The sequence below is a fragment of the Pelophylax lessonae genome (genome assembly GCF_965119305.1).
Source record: "Pelophylax lessonae genome assembly, chromosome: 5".
In the NCBI taxonomy this organism is placed as follows: domain Eukaryota; kingdom Metazoa; phylum Chordata; class Amphibia; order Anura; family Ranidae; genus Pelophylax; species Pelophylax lessonae.
This window is the reverse complement of record NC_138772.1, coordinates 115,368,973-115,389,712: the sequence shown is the minus strand read 5'-3', so window position 1 is coordinate 115,389,712 and position 20,740 is coordinate 115,368,973. Positions and strand designations below refer to the sequence as shown.

The window sequence follows — 20,740 nt, the reverse complement described above, 5'->3', positions numbered from 1 at the left end:
TCAGTCCATAAGCCCAGATATAAAAAGCCATCCCTCCCACAATCATTTAGGCATTCTTTACTCACAAGAGGAGAGGGACACACACTCTGCAATCGGCCTGACAATTTCCAAAAGGTAATTTTGAAATATAAAAACCATTGAAGATACTTATAGATATATACATCTTCTAGTCTGGCTTCCCTCTTTAGAAGTACAGACTATGATCATGTATCTAGTCTCTTGTATGAATAAATACATACTTACTTACTGATATATAACTTTATATTCCAAATAGATGTTTCCTTTATTTCTTTGGAAACCATATGGCCATTGAAAATATCTTGCAAGTGTGATTTTTTGACCTGTCCTCCCCTCCAAAGCCTCCTTTCTTGACAACACACTTTTATAAGGTAGGTATCCTTTTGAATGCACGGATGTCTCTTGCAAAGGGAACAATTTATACCCTGCAAGATTATATCTATCTGGTTTTGTTTAAAACTCATATTCCAATCACAATGCTTAAATGACTACCCAATACCTAGGGATATGCAAACCCAAAATCCCACAAACCCGATTTAAACATTAATATGTTAAGAGATATATCTCTTCATACTGGTATTCTCTGACTAAGAAATTATGTTTCCAACAAATAAGATTACAATATATACATTTTTTAATTTAATCTTTTTAGAATGACGGATTGAATAAGCTGGTGCTTTTTGGGTATGGACCCTGTGCAGTGACTCAGTGCCTCTGTCCTACGTCTCTGTCCTGATCTCGGCTCCTTATCCAGTACTGATTCACCCATTTCTCTCTTCCCTCTTGGATTGAGTAGGAATGATCTGAATCTCCAGTATAAACCCCCGTACACATCTCCTAGCATGTGATCCTGGAGAATGCCAAAACGATCAAGTTTTTAAAGACGACTCTTTGCAGATCGAATGACACAAAAAAAGACATGGTATGTGTATGATGAGATATGTTGAACAATATACAATGAAAAATAAATGATATATAACTAGAAGTTGTACCATGATATAAAATTAACAATTTTGTTTCTGTTTTTGTAGAACAGTGTAAAATAGTTATAAACAGTCAATTGGAACCAAGGTTTAAAAATACCCCTGAAGAAGAGTATCATTGAAACGCGTAGGGTCTTCAAAACCACATTGCAGGTTCCTCCATGTCTAAATGATCATTGGATCTACCAATATAAAGAGTCGCCCAATTTTTAACGTTTTCTTTCAAAATTGTGCAATTGTGTAATATTTTTGGCCCTTTTGCCAATTACTGTATATATATATTTTATTGTGTTTATCATTAATAAACCATTTCCTTTGATTATACCTACCTGTGTTGTTACCCGTCATAGTCCCAATCTGGGGGATATTGTCCATATATATGCTTTATACTAGCTAAAGGGATGAGGGTTTAAAACGACCCAGCACTTTTTCAAACCTATCCAACTCCCACACCCCCTCTTGTTATCTCTAGTGATACAAAATAAACAAACACCCTTACCACTGCTGACATTCTCTGGCTCTTCTTTGGGGTTCATCATCTTGATGATCTAGCCCCAGCTAATGTAAATCCTGTGTATGCACAACGACATTCATTCATTCATCCCAACAAAGGGTTAGTATACATTCTAAAACATCTTAAAGTGGTTGTAAACTCTACCATATACCCAGTGAAGTGACTGGCCTCAGGTGATACTCAAGTGAGAATAAACAAATCCTCCTACATAAGTTGTACCTGTCTTTCCCCTACATCCATTCAAAGTGCAGAATCTACATAGGATCTCTCCTCTCTGAAAAGCAGGGGATGGGGAGCTGAAGTTACATCAGTGAGGAGAGCTCTGAGGGGGACACACCCCCTTCACACAGCACACATGAACAGAGCCGTGGCTGTCAGTCAGCTGGAGGTTCCTCCTCTGCCATCATTTTTCTCTCGGTGTCAGGGAAAATTGGATTTTTGTCTTACCGTAAAATCCTTTTCTCGGATGTTCATTGACGGACACAGCTCCAGAATCTTCCTAACCATTGAGTTATGCTACCCCCTACAGGAGAAGGATGCTAGGCAGGAAAAAGCTTTACCACGGCTATGGGGAAGTCCCAGGGGATATACTCCCACACTCTGCTCTAGGCATTCAGTTTTGTTGCAAGCAGTGTCAGAAGAAAAATAACCCAACTCAATAGAGAGGTGTGTGCTGTGTCCATCCATAAGACAAAATTCCAATTTTCTCTTACGTTCATTGAGGGACACAATTCCAGAATCTTATTAACCACTGAGACGTCCCAAAGCAGTGTTAAACATGAGGGGTGGGAAAAACACAGCAGAAAAAATACCAAAAAGGATAAAACCTAGCCAACCAGGTAACATGGAGCTCAACCAGGAACAACTGGAGCTTACCTGAAAACAATACACCCTCAAAGAGGACCAGGTCCTCTCAAACAGCAGCCTGCAAAACCTTGCAGCCAAAAGAAGCATCCACAGATGCCAGTACATCCGCTTTATGAAATTTCGTGGAAATGTGCACAGACGAACAGTTTGCCGCCTTGCAAACCTGTATCACTGATGCCTGATGGCAGAAAGCCCATGGGGCACTAAGCGCCCGCATAGAAAGCGCCTTAACAGGGAACAGACGAACCTGACCCTTGATGGAATTGGCCTCCACCACCATCTGTCTTGTCCATCTGGAAATGGTCGCGGCAGATGCGACCAACCCTTTGCGAGGTCCATCCATAAGGACAACCAGTAATGCTGACTTCCTAAATGACTTGGTTGCCGCAAAGTACACCCTGAGCGCCCGAACCACATCCAGAAAGTGCAAGGCAATCCCCCCCAGGATGTTTAGACTTAGGACACAGGAAAGGCAATACAATGTCTTCATTCAGATCGAAACCAGAAACAACCTCAGAAAGGAAAGACTGACAAGGGCGAAGCACCACTTTATCTCTGTGAGCCACCAGGTAAGGTGAACGACAAAACAACGCCGCCAGCTCTGACGCCCTGGGTGCAGAAGTGATAGCCACCAAGAAGGCTACCTTATGGGACAATGTAAGCAGAGGAAGCTCGCAAATATTTTTGAAAGGCGGTTACTGGAGAACATAACAGCACAAAATTGAGATCCCACGGAGGCCACAGAAACCGTACTGAGGGAGCCAAGTGGCGAACCCCCTGAAGCAAATCAAAGAATGTGTAGTCAAAAGACAGTAAAAGAAGACTGCCAAGGCCGAAAACCTGGCTCTTGACGGTACCCAAGGTAAGGCGCTGCTCAAGGAATGCCAAAATCCAAGCCACCGAAAGCGAACGGGTGTGACCCCCAAGAGACACACACCACGCAATGTACGTCTTCCAGTCACGATGGTAAATCTTCCAAGAGGTAGATTTTCAAGCCTTTAACAGCGTTAAACCCTCTATCCTTCAGCACCTGTCTTTCAACAGCCAAACCGTTAAAACAAGCGACTGTAAAGCAAGATGGAAGTTTGGCCCTTGGGCCAATTGATCTTCTCTGAGAGGATGTCTCCAAAGGGCATCAGCGACTGGCCATACCAGATTGGCATACCAAGACAAGCGAGGCCAATGTGGAGCCAATAGGATTCCTTCTGCCTCGATCCTTTGCAGAAGACTCAGCAGAAGTTTTAGCAAGGGAAAGGCGTATATCAGACGATACTTGCCCCAAGGAGCCACCAATGTGTCTGTGGCGTCGGCCAGAGAATCCTGAGACCTTCCCTCAATTCTATGTACTTTCCTGTTGAGACGAGAGGCCAACAGGTCCACCTCAGAAGTTCACCACCGGAGAGAGAGCTGAACTTTAGAATGCCGGCTACCTTCCGAGCCAGGACACTTCTTGTGCCCCCTTGATGATTGACATACGCCACGGACGTGGCATTGTCCCATTGAATCCTTACCGGGCACCCCTAAAGGCAATTTGGCCAATGAGCCAGACAAATCTTATCGCCCGAAGTTCCAGTATACTGATCAGTAGTCTTGACTCCTCCAGAGTCCAGACCCCTTGAGCACATCCATGCCCAAAACGCCTCACCACCCGGACAGGCTGGCAACCATGGAGACCACCGTCTAGTACAGGGGAAGGAAGGATTTGCCCTGTCGAAGCGCCGGAGAGCAAAGTCAACGTATCAGGGACCCTCTCATATCCCGGCTCAACAGGATCAGATTGTCTGGAGATTGTGTATTCTTGTCCCACTTGGCAAGAATCTCTCTTTGCAGAGGTCTCGAGTGGAACTGTGCAAACAGAACCACCTCAAAGGTAGACACCATCAGGCACAGCACCCGCATGCAAGTCCTGAAAGATAACAGACTGCTGGACAACAGAAGCCAAATCGCATCCTGCAGCTTTTGGAGTTTTTTCCCTTGGAAGAAACACCCTGGCTGAAGCCAAGTCCAGAGTCCAGACCCAGATAGTCCAGCTTGGTGGGCGGAACCAGAGCAGACTTTTGGAAGTTCAATTTCTAACCAAACTCCTGCAGAGTCTGTACAGTAATTTCCAGGTTGTCCTTTAGAGCAGTAAGAGACTCTGCTCGCAGAAGAAGAGCGTCCAGGTATACAATACCGCAATCCCCAACTGCCGCTACAATGCCAACACCGGGGCCAACACTTTTGTGAATACCCGAGGAGCTTAGGCGAGATCAAAGAGTAATGCCATTAATTGATAATGCTCCTCGCCCACGGTAAAGTGAAGGAAACGCTGATGACCGACATATATTGGAATATGAAGGTAAGCGTCCTTTGATTGCGGGATGCCACTACTGCACAAATGGACTCCATTCGGAACTTCTGTACCCGCGTAAAGCAGTTCAAAGCCCCGAGGTCCAGGATTAGACATACCTTGCCTTCCATCCTGGGAACTGTAAACAGGTTTGACTAGAAACCTTGAAAACATTCCGATTTTGAAACCGAAACAATCACTCCTTGTAGTAGAATGTTTTGCAACCCCCGAAGAGACCCCGCAGGCGGTCCGAGGACAAAAGAAGGTTGGAAGGAAAGAACCTCACTGGAGGATAAGACCAAAACTCGCTCTTGTAGACGGACTAAATCAGCTCATGGACCCCCCTGTCTTTAATCAGAGAAGTCCATGGGTCCGGAAAGAAGCGAAGACATCCCCCCACCTCAGACACAGGGGAGGGCGCCCCCTTCAGGCAGAGGAGGGCTTGTCTGCAGGTCTGGAAGTACCTGCCCTCAGCTTACCAGACCAGGTCCTCTTGGAACCTCCTGGGGAGGTTTTAACAGACTTAGATCCTTTGTCTTGAGATCCTGACAGACAAAAAGGCTGCATATGAGCCAAGAAAAAAAAATGGCCCACGTCTGCGACGAGACTCCTTACCCCTGGCAGCCTGTGGATGAATAGTACTCTTCCCCCCTGTAAGACCCTTAATAATATCATCCATATCATGCGCCAGGCTTCCAACGCCACAAGGCGATTACTGAACATAACCAACTTTGCTGAACGGACAAGAACGCCTTCCTTGCTTCTCTCTATAGATGCAGAGAAGGCGTTCGACCGCGTTCACTGGGAATATATGCACCAAGTACTGATAAAATTGGGTTTCATAGGCACAATAATATCAGCCATTTTGCCACTATATTCAAATCCATCTGTGAGGGTCTACTCCTCAAGCTTCCTCTCTAAACCATTTTCAATAATTAATGGAACCAGACAGGGATGCCCACTATCCCCATCCATTTTCAACCTGATCATTGAGCCACTAGCTTAGGCCATTCATAACCCAATCTGGAATATCTGGTTTTTGCTTCCATGAACATCCCCACGACATTAATTTATTTGCAGATGACATTATTTTAATGCCATCCAACCCAGCAACATCTTTCCCAAACGCCCACCAGATTCTATCATCATTCAGTGCCATTTCATATTACAAAGTGAACTGCTCCAATTCACTAATTTTAGATTTAGGCCTCCCCAATGAAGACATGCTCCCTTTTATCTATATCTATTCCATATTCTTGGGCAGTGAAAGGAATACCATATCTGGGTATAACACTGACTTACCCATTCGCTCATCTGGGTGAAGCAAATTACAAACCTCTAAGTAAGCAAGTCTAATGCCGAAACCCAGCAATTTCTAAAAAGTAAACTTTCCTGGATGGGTAGAGTAGCTTCATTTAAAATGATGATCCTACCACAAATCCTTTATACATTCAGGACCCTTCCTATCCCAGTAAACTCTTCCTACATGAAGTCCCTCTCCTCTTTGGCCAAAAAAATGTATCTGGAACAACAAAAGAGCCTGTTTCCCCCATGCCCATCTTGTCAAGCATCAGAAAATGGGAGGAGTAGGCCTCATAGATATCCCTGACTATTGGGTTGGCACGCAGAGGTCTCAGTTGAGACAATGGTTCCTCCCCACCCCAGACAACCTATGGGTAGATTTGAGTCTTACCTGCTACATACCTCAGACCTCAAATCAATCCTCTTAGACATGTGGAAGCATATTGATTTATCCTCTTACCCTGCTACAAAAAAATCTGCACTTCTAGCCTGGAATGCCTTCACCCGCCCCATGACAGACAACACATAGAACTCCACAGCCCTTATCCCCATCACCAATTTAGAATCTCTCATCCCTCGCCTATCCACAAAAAGATGGGGAGATGAAGGCATTCACTGGGTAGAGGACCTTTATCAAGGGACACACCTCAAACCAATGGATGACTTAATAAAAAATCATATCTCCCCAAAAGACTTCCTCACCTATATGCGTGTGTCCACATTCCTGAAGGACAATCCTAAACCACTCCTGCAAATACATTCCTCAGCATTGGAGTTTTTTACAAGTCATAATCCCAAAACTAAAGGCATCTCACTGTTCTACTCTACTCTCCAATTTAAAAACGTATTTTCCAGGACCGCTCCTATGGTCCAGTGGGAATCTTACCTCCAACAAACTTTCACTGTTGCTCAGCTATTCACTATTCCCAGACTGTTACCCACTGTATTAACCATTGGGAAATGTCGCAAAATAATCTATCCAGCTGGTACTTAACTCCATACCGTTTAGCAAAGTTTTCTCCTGAAAACTCCACCCTTTGCTGGAGGGGATGTGGACACACCGGCACTCTTCCACACCTACTCAGGGCTTGTAAAAGTCTTACTAGCTACTGGAATAAAGTCTTTCAACTTATTTCCCAAACTACTGGGATTTTCACTAAGCCTAACCCAGCACTAGCTTTACTATACTTCGGAATTGAGAGCCTACCCGCACAAATCTGCAGTATCGTAACTCTTATCATCATGTCTGCTAAGATGCTCATCAAATAAAAAAAACAAAGAAATTTCCAGTCATGCTCATCAGAGATGCTCATCACCAGACTCTGGAAATCTGCACAAGCACGCAATGTATCTGAGCTAGTAACTCTGCTAAACTTGACCTATGACTATGAAAAAGGTCTAACTCTTAGAGCAGGTTCTATCTCCTAATTCAATCAGATGTGGAGTCCATGGATCCCAATGACATCTTTTCATAGTGCTTGACGCACTTTATGAATATGGTATTTATGTAGTTTACTTATTATGCCACTTATGTTTGCCCTAATGACATGTTACATATCATGCCTTGTTGAGTACAGTATTCTGTTAATAACCTGGTTGTTCTATGTCCCTTACTATGTGTAAAACATGTATAATTTCAAAACCCAATAAATATGGAATGTTGAAAAAAAATAAAATAATCAAAAACATAATTTTTTTTATATATTTTAATTGTTTGGCTTTAAATCATTTTTTTTGATTTTTATCAAATTTATTTAAAGAAAATGCTTTTGGAGTAAAAATATATCTAAGGATAATTTTCTGTTTACGATACATTATTAATTTAGTTTATTTAGCATGAAATGGAGCTTAGTTATGTTGCATGACGCTGTATATTCTGCAATATTTACATTTTTGGTAAACTCATTCAATGAATCTAAGCTCTGCAAGTTGAGAGAACACGCACTGCATTGATGCATTCACACAATTTCACACTACCAGCAAGAATGAGTCCTTACATTTAAAGAGCACCTGTCATTTCAGATCCATCATGGCAGCGCCTGTTAGAGGGCATCCACTCACCTGCTGCCGCCACGTCCCTTACCTTGTTGTGTCACTGTTGCATCACCAGCCGTCCCATTAAAATGCATGGGACTGTCAGTGAGTCAACAGCAGGTCAGAGGAGGAGCCGCTGTGAGACAGAGATGACAGTTGCTCTTTAAAAATTATGATTTAAACCGAGTTGATATAAATCAAGTCTATTTTCGAGTGATTTAAATCATAATTTAAATCATATTCACCCTGATACATGTTGATCATATCCCCCCTTAATCTCTTCTTCTCAAATTCAGTTTCTCTTATCTATCCTCCTAGCTGAGCTCCTCCATGCCTCTTATCAGTTTTGTTGCCTTTCTTTGCACTTTCTCCAGTTCCCGATATCCTTTTTATGAACTAAAAAGGGTAAACAACTGCGCTAAACCAAAGAGATTGTAAGCAGCAACTTCAAGTGTGACTATCACCTCAGAAACAATGTAAAAATATAAGTTGCGCTATATAGTGAAAACATATATGATAATGTAAAAAAGTCCAAAGATAAAGTCCATATAAAGGCAAACAGCACGTCTGACGAAATTTTCTGTACAGGTACCGCTTACCAAAGGCTAATGATAAATAGGCCCAAAGAATCCAAGTGATCCACAGGAACCAGATCTCAGACGGACTCCGTATGTTGAATGGATCTCCTCAGTGTTGAGTGATCATGTGAAATGAAATAAAAAACGCCATAGCGTAAAACCACAAACAAATAGATGTAACACCCCAAGTGATGGGAATATCAGAAAGGTGCTGTAGTAGTGATAGTAAAGAACATAAACACCTCCAATCCTGTGAATATACTCCTTGCCAGAGTAATAGAAAAATATAGCAGAACAAATAGTGTAGAGGACCTCCCCCAATAGGACTGCAGCTTACCAAAAGGAAAGTAAATAGAGCACATAGATCCCAATCGTGTCACCGAAGAGGGCTGACATACATATGCCCTTACCAGCTCCAAAATGATAAAGGCAGAAAAGGTCCTGATTCGCCTAAGCACTTCCGCTGCGAGCAAAACTCCAAATGTTGGTGTCTAGATATTCCAAACCAGGCGCCTCCAATGGGAACACTGATACAGGCTCAGCATACAGATGGTGATGGCCGTGAATTGAAAGAGAGGTAGACCATAGTGTAAACCCACAAACAATTTATTGTGTTTTCCGGATATCCGGGTTGTTTCTTTTATGAACTGATGCCCAAAACGGAACTGCATATTCCAGATGAGGTCTTACTAATGACTTGTACAGGGGTAAAATTTTATCTCTCTCTCTACTGTCCACACCTCTCTTAATACAAGAAAGAACTTTGCTTTCTTTGGAAACTGCGGTTTGGCATTGCATGTTATTATTAATCTTATGATCTACCAGAACACCCAGATCCCTCTAAACCATGGATTCCCCCAGTTCTACTCCCCCTAGTATGTATGATGCATGCATATTCTTAGCCCCCAAGTGCATAACTTTATATTTATCAACATTAAACCTCATTTGCCACATAGTTGCTTATTTAAACAGTGCATTGGGGTCGGCTTGTAAATTAGAGGCATCTTGTAAAGACGTTATTCAGTGCCGGTTCACACTTATGCGATGCGGGAAGGCTGCGAATTCGCAGCCTGTTCCCGCATCGCACACGCACCCCCGGCAGTTCACACTGCCATATGCCATACGCTGGGGGTGTCAATGTAATCTTAACGACACCCCCAGTTTGATCGCATATCGCAGTGCGATCGTGCAGTTCGCACAGGATCGGATCGCACAAGTGTGAACCGCTGTGCGATCCGATCCTGATGCGGCTGCAAAAATGCCTCTTGTGCGTGTTTGCTGCGGGTGCGATGCGAATTTAGCCATACAAACTGTATGGCTAAACTCGCACCGCACAGCCGATCGCATGTAATGTCGGAGCAGTGCGCTCCGATATTACATGCGAACCCGGCACTCGCACAAGTGTGAACCGGCACTCAACTGCATAGCTTGGTGTCATCAGCAAAGACTGAAATGGTACTTTTAATCCCAGGCCCTATATCATTTATCAAGATATTAAAAAGTAAGGGTCCCAACACTGAACCTTGGGGTACACCACTGATAACCTTAGACCATTCAGAGTAAGAATCATTAACCACTTAAAATTTACACTGTTATACAAGCTGTACACTCACTATACATTGTACCAAAGTGTCATTTCTTCAGTGTTGTCACATGAAAAGATATAATAAAATATTTACGGAAATGTGAGGGGTGTACTCACTTTTGTGAGATACTGAGCAAAGATGTACTGAATAGGTTTTTTTTTTTTTTGTACATACATTTAACCACTTGCCGACCAATCACTGTACATTTACGTCAGCAAAGTGGCTCTCCCAGGCAGAATCACGTTAATAAACGTCATCTGCCTGGGAGGAGCTACGGGGCGAGCGCGCTCCCACCCCCGATCGTCAGCGGGGAAGCCAGTGCGGGTGCCAGGTGGCTCCGATTGCCGGCTGATACCAGCGATCTCTCCCCGCTGACAGAGAAGGACAGATGGCTGATGTATGCACAGCCGTCCGTTCTTCTCCCTCGGGTGATCACAGAGGCTATGTGATCCTGCTATATAAGATCACATGTCTCTGTGATAATCTCACAAGCCCAACCCCCCCACAGTTAGAATCACTCCCCTAGGGTCACATTTAACCCCTTGATCACCAATAGTATTAACCCCTTCCCTGCCAGTGTCATTATTACAGTAACAGTGCATATTTTTAGCACTGATTACTGTAGTAATGTCACTGGTACCCCCAAAAGCGTCAAAAATGTCAGTCAGGGGTCCAATCTGTCCCCTGTAATGTCACAGTCCCGCAAAAAAAAAAAAAAAAAAAAAAAAATCGCAGATCGCCGCCATTACTAGTAAAAAAAAAAAAAAGAAAACAATAAAAATGACATAAATCTTTCCCGTAGTTAGTAGACGCGATAGCTTTTGCGCAAACCAATCAAAATACGCTTATTGCGATTTACCAAAAATATGTAGCAGAAAACAAACTGGCCTAAAATGTTAAAAATTTTAGATTTTTTATTTATTTTATTTTTTTGGGAATGTTATATAGCAGAATGTGAAAAATATTGGGTTTTCTTTTTTTTTTTTTGCAAAATTGTAGATTTTTTTTGTTTAAAGCGCAAAAAATAAAAATCGCACAGGTGATCAAATACCACCAAAAGAAAGCTCTATTTGTGGGGAAAAAAAGGACGTCAATTTTATTTAGGTACATCACGACCACGCAATTGCCTATTAATGTAATGCAGTGCTGAATCGCAAAATAAGGCCTGGTCAATTAGGGGGAAAATCCTCCGGTCTGAAACTGGATAGTGACATAATTGTAGCCCCCCTTCAGTGGTTATTCTGAAAGAGATAGTTATATACTTAGGCTGTCTAGAACTTATTTACAGCTAACGAGTACAAACCAATATGCAAGGTGTACATCTGCATAGCTTTCAGTGTCAATGGACACACCACACACGGGAAAATGTGGCCAGTATAAGAACACCCAGACACTTTTCTAGAGAGGCTCTTACCAACTGTTTTCTCCTTTGTAAGATGTTCAATCACCCATCGGGGAGTCTTCCTTTCTTGATCATAGGATAAAGAGTGACCAACATACTGCCTCACTTCATTGCCGCTCTGTGGGAATCCATATTCTTCTAACACTGACTTTTTCACCGGTTCTGACAGAGACAACAGCAGAAGTAATATATAAGTATGAACTGTCCCATAAGCATGACTAATTCTGTGTCATACTATTATATCAATGCCATGTCTAGGGGGTTCTACTGTGACCGGATATTTAGGTACACCTCCATGTGGCAAATATATACGGTCTCTCAGCGTGTGGGCTTTAACGGCAAGAGGCCACATATATGCGGTCCTATGTAAACACTATTCTGTGCTGAGAGTGTGTGCCCAGCCAAGTCACCAGCGGGGATGCAGAAAGCTCCCAATGTATACTTGCGATCGGGAGCATTCTGATCATGTGGCCAATCACAGCAGTCACATGACCCGAATGCCCGAATCTGCTTCCTGGATTTTAGAAGCTCTTAAAAGGGCCAGAAGGTGGCAGCAGGAAGGGTTTAAAAAGTCAATAAATTTTTTGATTTCCTGACTACATGCATTATGATTTGTCAAATCTGCAGAGAATCATACAAAGTCTTTAAGCCAAAAGAACAGCAATCACAGCCAGGCTGCTAGCATTTTCAGAAAGAGAGGTCCTTAATGGTAGCTCTCATATTCTCCCATAGCAGGTTTCAGGTCGCTTCCCAGCCTATTAGCTAAGATCAAGTGTAGTATCCGGTCTGATCAGTTTTTGGGAGAGAAAACGCTGGAGCCTTTGGACCGGGGAGGCACCAGTTAGTATCCTACCTGATGTAAGAAGGTGGGAATAGTGGTAGGGACCCTTTTCCTCCTGGGTTGAGTCTGGCCTGGGTTCTGGGGGGGCATCAGTTAGTATCCTACCTGATGTAAGAAGGTGGGAATAGTGGTAGGGACCCTTTTCCTCCTGGGTTGAGTCTGGCCTGGGTTCTGGGGGGCATCAGTTAGTATCCTACCTGATGTAAGAAGGTGGGAATAGTGGTAGGGACCCTTTTCCTCCTGGGTTGAGTCTGGCCTGGGTTCTGGGGGGGGGGGGGCACCAGTTAGTATCCTACCTGATGTAAGAAGGTGGGAATAGTGGTAGGGACCCATTTCCTCCTGGGTTGAGTCTGGCCTGGGTTCCACAGGCTTGTCCTGGTTGATGGCAAGGCTCTCTCTAAACTTCTAATGCCTTCCTGATTTGAATGGGGCTGCATTTGTCTGGGCTGGGAAGTGCAAGGAGCTCCTGGTGATGTGCACCCTGAGGGTGGTGTACCAGGGGTGCCAGAGAAACACTTTTGGGCTGCACCACACCATTGGTGTTTCACCTGCACATGGACATATCTCTTTATGCTTTTCTTGCGCTACTCTTTCAGATGGGGCCGTTTGGCTTGCCAGGGTAATTTCTATGCAGGTGAAAGGCCTGCTGTGCTTTGCACGGCCCTTATGTTTGTTTTGTCACCAGCACTGTATTTGTGTTGGTTTTTTGTTGTGTTTTGCATAGAGACAGGTAATGATATTTTTGAATTATACCACCATCTTATTGTCTCCCTTCTTTTTTCTGGGATTCTTTTTCCTGTTATATCTAATTATACCTCTATATATCCCAGGTTTATATATTTTTTCCTACAATAATCATACCCTGGCGATCCCCCTTAGGGGACTCTACTGGACCAGTCCGGATCACTGTGGTGCCCACCGATTTACAGTGCTACGGCTCTTTTTCTTCTAAGTACTCCTGTCTACAACATGTGGAGACCTTAAACCAAGCATCCTTCTTTTCTCTCTGGTAAACCTTACCGGACTTTAATAATGCACAGCTCTCCCTGGAATATATGAAGATTCAAGTGGTATGTATTGACCATTGAGATGTTCTAACAAAAATGATTCCTACACATATCCACAACTTATAGTATTAATTATTTGTTCACATAGGTGATACAACATGGTTTGAATCTTGTTAAATCCCTGAAGAAGGGTTTTTACCCGAAACGCATAGGGTCTCTTGTTTCTTCACCATATGTACCCCGAAATCTTCTATACCTTGTATGAGCTGTACTTGCATGCAATTTTTTAGAAAACATTGTTTTTGTTATTATTATTTTTTCTTGGTATTCTTAATGTACAAGCAATAAAGTGTTTGATGTTTTTTATATACGTTTTCTACCTTCTTTTTGGAGTAATCAGTCGCATACACAATCCCACCAATTTGGGAGTTTCCCATTTCCCACTCACATTATAAAAATGTCCACCTGACACTAAGGCCCCTTTCACACTAACGATCCAATCAGATCCGCCTGTCAGTTTTTCAGGCGGACCTGATCGGATCCTCCATGCATCCCTATGGGGCAGCTGATGTCAGCGGAGACATCTCCGCTGACACCCGCTGCTATCCGATCCGATCCTGTCTGTCAAAGCTGGATGGATGGAAACCCTATTTTCCATCCGTCTGGGGGAGCTGATCGGATCAGATGAGAACGGTCAGGCGGTCCGTTCTCATCTGATTCCCCCATAGAGGAGAGCAGGGATCTGACAGCTCCGTCTCTGCACACAGAGCAGAGACGGAGCTGTCATCCGCCTGCTCAGCGGGGATCGGCGGATCGATCCCCCGCTGAGCAGAACGGACTCCATCAACGGAACAGAGCCGTGTGAAAGGGGCCTAAGGATTAAGAGTGCTTTTGTTATAATGTATCCTCGCCTCCGGCTGTGAGGCGAGAAGAATACATTGTAACAAAAGCGCTACTAATCCTTAGTGTCAGATGGACACTTTTATAATGTGAGTGATACAATTGTGTCTTTTAAAACCATACACTTCCTTGCATCCTTATGGGAGAGCCTGATTGTGGGGACAGGATTACCAACTAGTGGAATTAAGAGCCGGCCTGCTGGATAATTTATAAAAAGGTGCATAAGCTGGTTCATTGTTTTACCAGCCACTCCCTCTGGTGAATTAGTTGGGGGTGATCGGTGGAAGAATTGCACTGGGTGATCACACAAAATTGTTATAGATTTCGTACAGATACTTTTTATGCACTTTTTTGTTTTTTATTCTTTGGGACTTTTTAACCACTTGCCGACTGCTCACAGTATATTTACTGCGGCAGTCAGCCCCTCACAGGCAGAGCGACGTAGGTCTACGTCGCTAGCCTGTGAGGCTCTGGGGAGCGAGCGTGCGCCCGCGGAGGCGCGCTCCGCGCCCGCGCGGTCACGGACCCCCCCGCGCGTGTGACTGGCGGACCCGATGTCCGCCGGTCACTCGGCGATCGTCGGGGGTCGGGAGAAAGTCAGGCGGCTTGTGTAAACAAGCTGCCTGTCATTCTCCTTGGTGTAAAGACAGTGATCACACGGATCTACTATGTAGATCCGTTGATCAGTGTCCTTACACCTCAAGCCACAGCCAATCACAGTAGAAAGCACGCCCCTAGGGACACACACAGCCCCTCCCTCCCAAATAAAGTTAACCCCTTCACTACCAGTGTATTTTTACAGTAACAGTGCATATATATAGCACTGATTACTGTAGAAATGTCACTGGTAACCCCAAAAGTGTCAAAAATGTCAGTCAAGGGTCCGATCTGTCCGCCCCAATGTCGCAGTACCGCAAAAAAAAAAAATCGCAGATCGCCGCCATTACGCGTTAAAAAAAAAAACAACAAAAATGACAAAAATCTTTCCCTTTGTTCGTAAACGCGAAAACTTTTGCGCAAACCAATAAAAATACGCTTTTTGCGATTTTTTTTACCAAACATATGTAGCATAAAACAAATTGGCTGAAAATGTTAAAAAAATTTGAATTTTAAATTTTTTTTGGGGAATTTCATAAAAAAAAATGTGAAAACTATTGTTATTTTTGCAAAATTTACGCTCTTTTTTTGTTTATAGCGCAAAAAGTAAAAAGCGCACAGGTGATCAAATACCACCAAAAGAAAGCTCTGTTTGTGGGAAAAAAAGGACGTCAAATTTGTTTAGGTACAGCGTCGCACGACCGCGCAATTGTCCGTTAAATTCACGCAGTGCCGAATCGCAAAATACCCCCTGGTCGTTTAGCAGGAAAATCCTCCGGGGCTAAAGTGGTTAATCATGGGACAATTATAATTTTTAATGTTTTACACACTTTTTTGTATTTTTCAATCATATTTGAAATGTATTTGTGACTTTTTTTTTTATCATGGGACCATTGTTAGGATTTTTGATCTAACATTTTTTTTTGTTCACTTTAACCACTACGTCGGCTGACTTTAAGTGGTTGTACTGAGGTGATGCCTCTAGCTAGCGGCATCACCCCGGTACCGTTTTTAGAGTCGGTGGTCGGCTTTCCGGCGGTAATAACCGATGTGGCTCGGGAGCCGCTCGATCGTTACCCCAGCGAGCGGGAGGGGACGACCCCCTCCTGCCGCCTTCCGCGGCTCTGCCTGGGTCTCCTGTCCCGCCGGAAGACCCGAGCAACCAGCCGACACATCCACTGGCTGGTTGGAGTCCCAATCAAAGCCGGATGTGGCTTCGATCGGGTCTCCAATGACGTAACCCGGAGGCGGCGTCCACGACGTCACATCCGGGTTACTCGGCTGCTAAAGGCGCCAGATTTAAAAAGTGAATGTATTCAAAAATGCAATTTTCGGCGTTTTGAATACATGGAAGTGTAGTGGAGGGGTCTAGGGTCTTTTAGACCCTCGATCCCTCCATAAAGAGTACCTGTCACTGCCTATTGCTGTCACAAGGGATGTTTACATTGCTTGTGACAGCAATAAAAGTGATCAGATTTTTTTTTTTTGGAAACCTGTGCTAAAATAAAAAAAATAAATAGGAAAAAAACAAATTTTTAGCCGCCCCCGTCGCCGTGAGCTCGCGCACTAAAGAAAACTTATACGGGAAGTCGCGCCACAAATGAAATCTCTGTTCAAACCACACATGTGAGGTATCGCCATGATTGCCAGAGCGAGGGCAATAATTTAAAAAAGAAAGCTATACTCTAACTCTAAACTGGTAACCACTAATTTTTTTTTACTGTGTCGCCTATGGAGATTTTTATTGACAGTAGTTTGTCGCCATTCAGTGGGTGTGCGCAATTTTAAACCGTAACATGTTGGGTATCTATTTACTCGACGTGACATCATCTTTCACAATATACAAAAAAATCAGCTAACATTACTGTTTAGTTTTTTTTAAATGCAGTGAAATTTAATTTTTCGTAATTTTTCCAACAAAAAGGCGTTTGAAAGACCGCTGTGCAAATACCGCGTGACAAAACATATTGCAATGACCGCCATTTTATTCTCCAGAGTCTTTGCTAAAAAATATATATATATATATATATATATATAATGTTTGGGGCTTCTAAGTAGTTTTCAACAAAAAATACTGATTTTAACTTGTAAACAAAAAGTGTCAAAAATGGGCTCGGTCCTTAAGTCGTTAATACGTTGTTTTTATATATTGGTTATGAACGATATGAATTTAGAAGTACTGTATTGATTATTTGAACTATTTGGTAACAGTTAGTTGGCTGCACTTACTCATCACATCTCTTTATGAGAATAAATGTTTCAGTTGCACTAATATTTTAGGTTTAGACACTAATGCTGGCCATACACTAAACGAAAAATTGTTCAAACGCATGAAAAACAAACACTCGGCCGTGAGAGCAGACGGTCGTGCCATCATGTAATGACCCAATTTTGATCAATAAATTGTTCAATGGACATAAATTAATCTGTTTTTCCTTCATTTTGTCACATATACCTAGTGCAGACAGTTCAGGCGAGAAACACATTAACCTTTCAATTTATTGTTCATTCGTTCCAATTTTCCAAACTGTTCCTTCGATTTTTCAGCTCTGAAAAGTTAAAACTGATTTTCCATTAACTGCACGAAAAACACACCAATGGACCAAATGACAGATTTTCGAATGATTTTTCAGCTAGTGTATGGTCAGCATAAGTCCGTAGGGTTCAATATTGAGTTCGCCCACCCTTTGCAGCTATAACAGCTTCAACTCTTCTAGGAAGGCTGTGCACAAGGTTATGGAGTATATCTCTCATCAATTAGGGGAGTGCAAATCTGCGCGGATTTATTTTTCACTTATGCCTCGTACACACGTACCGATCGTCGGCTGACCAATCGGCCGTCTTTTGTCCAGGGCTGTCCTGTCCGCTGAAAAGTGCAAAAGACTGCACACGAATTTTGTCGGCCAACAACAGCCGACTGCAGAAGTGATGTCATGTGATGGTTAACTTTCCGTGTCTTTTTTCTTTTCTGAGCATGCCCAGTCTTGCAAATCTGCTGATTGTCGGCCGAATTCTGTACTGACTGGCGAACAATCGGCCGTTCTGGTGTTGGCCAACAAAAATTTTAATGCCTGCACGACAGATTCTTTTCGGCCGAAAGTGCGCTGTCGGCTGTCGGAAGCATCATACTAACAAGCCTACAATCGGCCGATCGGTCGTCGGCCGAATATTTATGGCTGACAATCGGTACGTGTGTACGGGGCATTACTCTGATGTTGGTTGCACCTGCTGATAGTCAGCAGCGAGCATAAATAAAAAACCCCTTCAATAATTGTTTACAACCAACGACGACCTTACCGTCAGATCTTTTTTCTTCTTAATTTTGGTGGTGGTTGTGTAATGGTGTGGGGGGAGTTTTGTTGGCACACTTTGGGCTCCTTAGTACTAATTGAACATCGTTTAAACTAGTAATCGACCAATAATGTTTTTTTTAATGCCCATACCGATATTTTGGTTATCGGATATCGTTATCGGCCGATATTTTTGGACATGTAAAAAATTTTGTTTTTTTTACATTTTTTCACAGGTCCTTGTGGAGTGGAATTTAGACCCCAAACCCCTCCTCGGCACTGAAAAGCATTCAAAACGCCAAGTTTGGCTGTTTTGAATGCTGTCAGTTTTTTTTAATTTGGCACCGAGTACCCGGAAGTGATGTCATGACATCACTTCCAGGTTTTTTACATGGAGACCCGATCAGAGCTGAATGAGGCTTTGATCTGGTCTTCAGGGCATATGCAGGTAGGATGCCCGGGTCTCCCGGTGGGACGGAGACCCGGGCGAGCTGCAGAAGGCGGCAGGAGGGGGGGGGGGGAACGTCCCCTCCCGCTCCTTTTAATGACAGCCGAGTGGCTTCTCAGCCGCATCAGTTGTCATATGTACGCCGGTACCGGGGTGATGCCTCTAGCTGCAGGCATTACTCCGGTACAAGCACTTTCCCAAAATATTGGCAACCTCAGGGGCCGATTCAGGATATATCGGGGAAAGTGCATATCGGCCCCCGATATATCTGTGGTGCCGATAATCGGTCAATTCCTAATTTAAACACCACGACCTACATGGGTATTGTTGCTGTCCAAGTCCATGACTACATTGTACCCATCTTCTGATGGCTCCTTCCAGCAGGATAATGCACCATGTCACAAATCTCAGATCATCTCACCACTGGTTTCTTGAACATGACAATGAGGTCACTGTACTCCAATGTTCTCCAGTCACCAGATCTCAATCCAATAGAGGACCTTTGGGATGTGGTGAAATGGAAGAATAGTATCATGGATGTGCAGCCGATAAATCTGCAGCAACTGTGTGATGCTATCATGTCACTATGGACCAAAATCTCTGAGGAACGTTTCCATCACCTTGTTAGATCTATGCCAGGAAGAATTCAGGCAGTTCTGAAGGCAAAAGGGGGTCCAACAGATACCAGCAAGGTGTACCTAATAAAGTGTCCGGTGAGTGTGTATACACAGTATATATATATATATATACACATACATACACACAGCTATACATTGAGTTGTTTGGTTGCAGTTGAGTTTATAAAGCACAATACAGAAATAAACCCTGAAAGTTAAACCAAATAACTTTCCATTGGTGCTCAGTGCTTCTTCTAGGACTGTAAGCCTGCTAGGGCCAGCACTGTGAAGGAGATCTCAGTGGCCATGCTCTCCTCCTCCCTCCTCTATACACACTCGCACATGCGCACTGTTAGCCCGGAAGCCCCTCTCCGTTCATAGAACGCTCCCGGGCAGACACACACTCCGGACTAAGCTGTCTATTTAGTGTCCGCCAGGGGGCGGGGTTCTCACCAGGCTCCGCTTTCCTCCGATCATATAGATGCAGGGCGGCCAGAAAGGAAGCGCTGCTCACCGCCGCCCCCACTACAAACCCCCCGACGAAGCGGCGGCTTACAAGCCGATAAACCAGGCGACCGGACATGACTGGGGAGCGGGAAAAAAAAGAAAGCAGAGCGCCACCTGTAGTCCCATACGTTTCCTCTAAGTAACAATTTAGCATCCGCTGATGGCTGTAGATGCGCACTGCATGCAGTATTCCAGTAGCAGGCGAGCTGTGACTGTAGCGACATCTTGTGGATGTGTTTAGAAATGCAATAATAATAAAAAAAAAAGAAAAATGCTACAGTAACTGTCCCACTTCACTTCTCTAACCATCACTGCTCATCTAGCTTAGAGTTGCTATTCTCTTAAGAAGATTTAAAGATTAACTTCACTTTCGATGAGAGAAAAAAAAAAAGAACACTAATCAATGTACAGTGAAAGGGTTTAACATTTTTTTGCAGATTACTATGTTTTGTTGCTGTGAAGAAATAGCTGTTTGTGGAAGATAATGTTAGGCTATAGACAGCACTGCGCTCATTATAATTGTTTGAAGTAGAACTATAGTCAAAACTTTTTTTTTTTCATTTTGGATAGAGCATTGGCGTGTGCAGATCTGACACCCCCTACTGCCTAGGCTTCCCCCCTCCACCCCCAGTGCTGCTGGATTCCCTCCTCTCCCCCTCAGGTGCTGCGGGGGTGTTTCAGGATTGAGAGCAGGGAAAGGGGCTAGTCAATATCCTAATAACCAGCCCCTTCCTTTTCTAAAAGAACACAGTGAACACACACTCTACGTTTATTCATAACTGAAGCATAGTAAACTGTTTTTTTCTATGCTTTACTTTGTGAATTAACAGGAAGCCACTCAGCACGGAGCACTTCCCATTCATTTACCAAGTGCAGCTGAGGCTGCAGAAAAAGACGTGTGTTTCAGCTTTGGGGTGCAC

At 43.6% G+C, this 20,740-nt stretch overlaps 1 protein-coding gene across 1 annotated transcript in view; it reads right to left on the bottom strand.

The window, feature by feature from the left end:
- The window catches only part of EXOG (exo/endonuclease G), a 45,652-nt gene extending 25,688 nt beyond the window's left edge, over positions 1–19,964 (bottom strand). The window contains exons 1-2 of the mRNA XM_082257796.1: positions 19,767–19,964; positions 11,626–11,775 (exon numbers count right to left, since the gene is read on the bottom strand). Of these exons, the coding sequence (XP_082113922.1) occupies positions 11,626–11,775; positions 19,767–19,896 (280 nt within the window). The 5' untranslated portion in view covers positions 19,897–19,964. The remainder of the gene's footprint in view (positions 1–11,625; positions 11,776–19,766) is intronic.
- Positions 19,965–20,740: the final 776 nt, after the last annotated feature.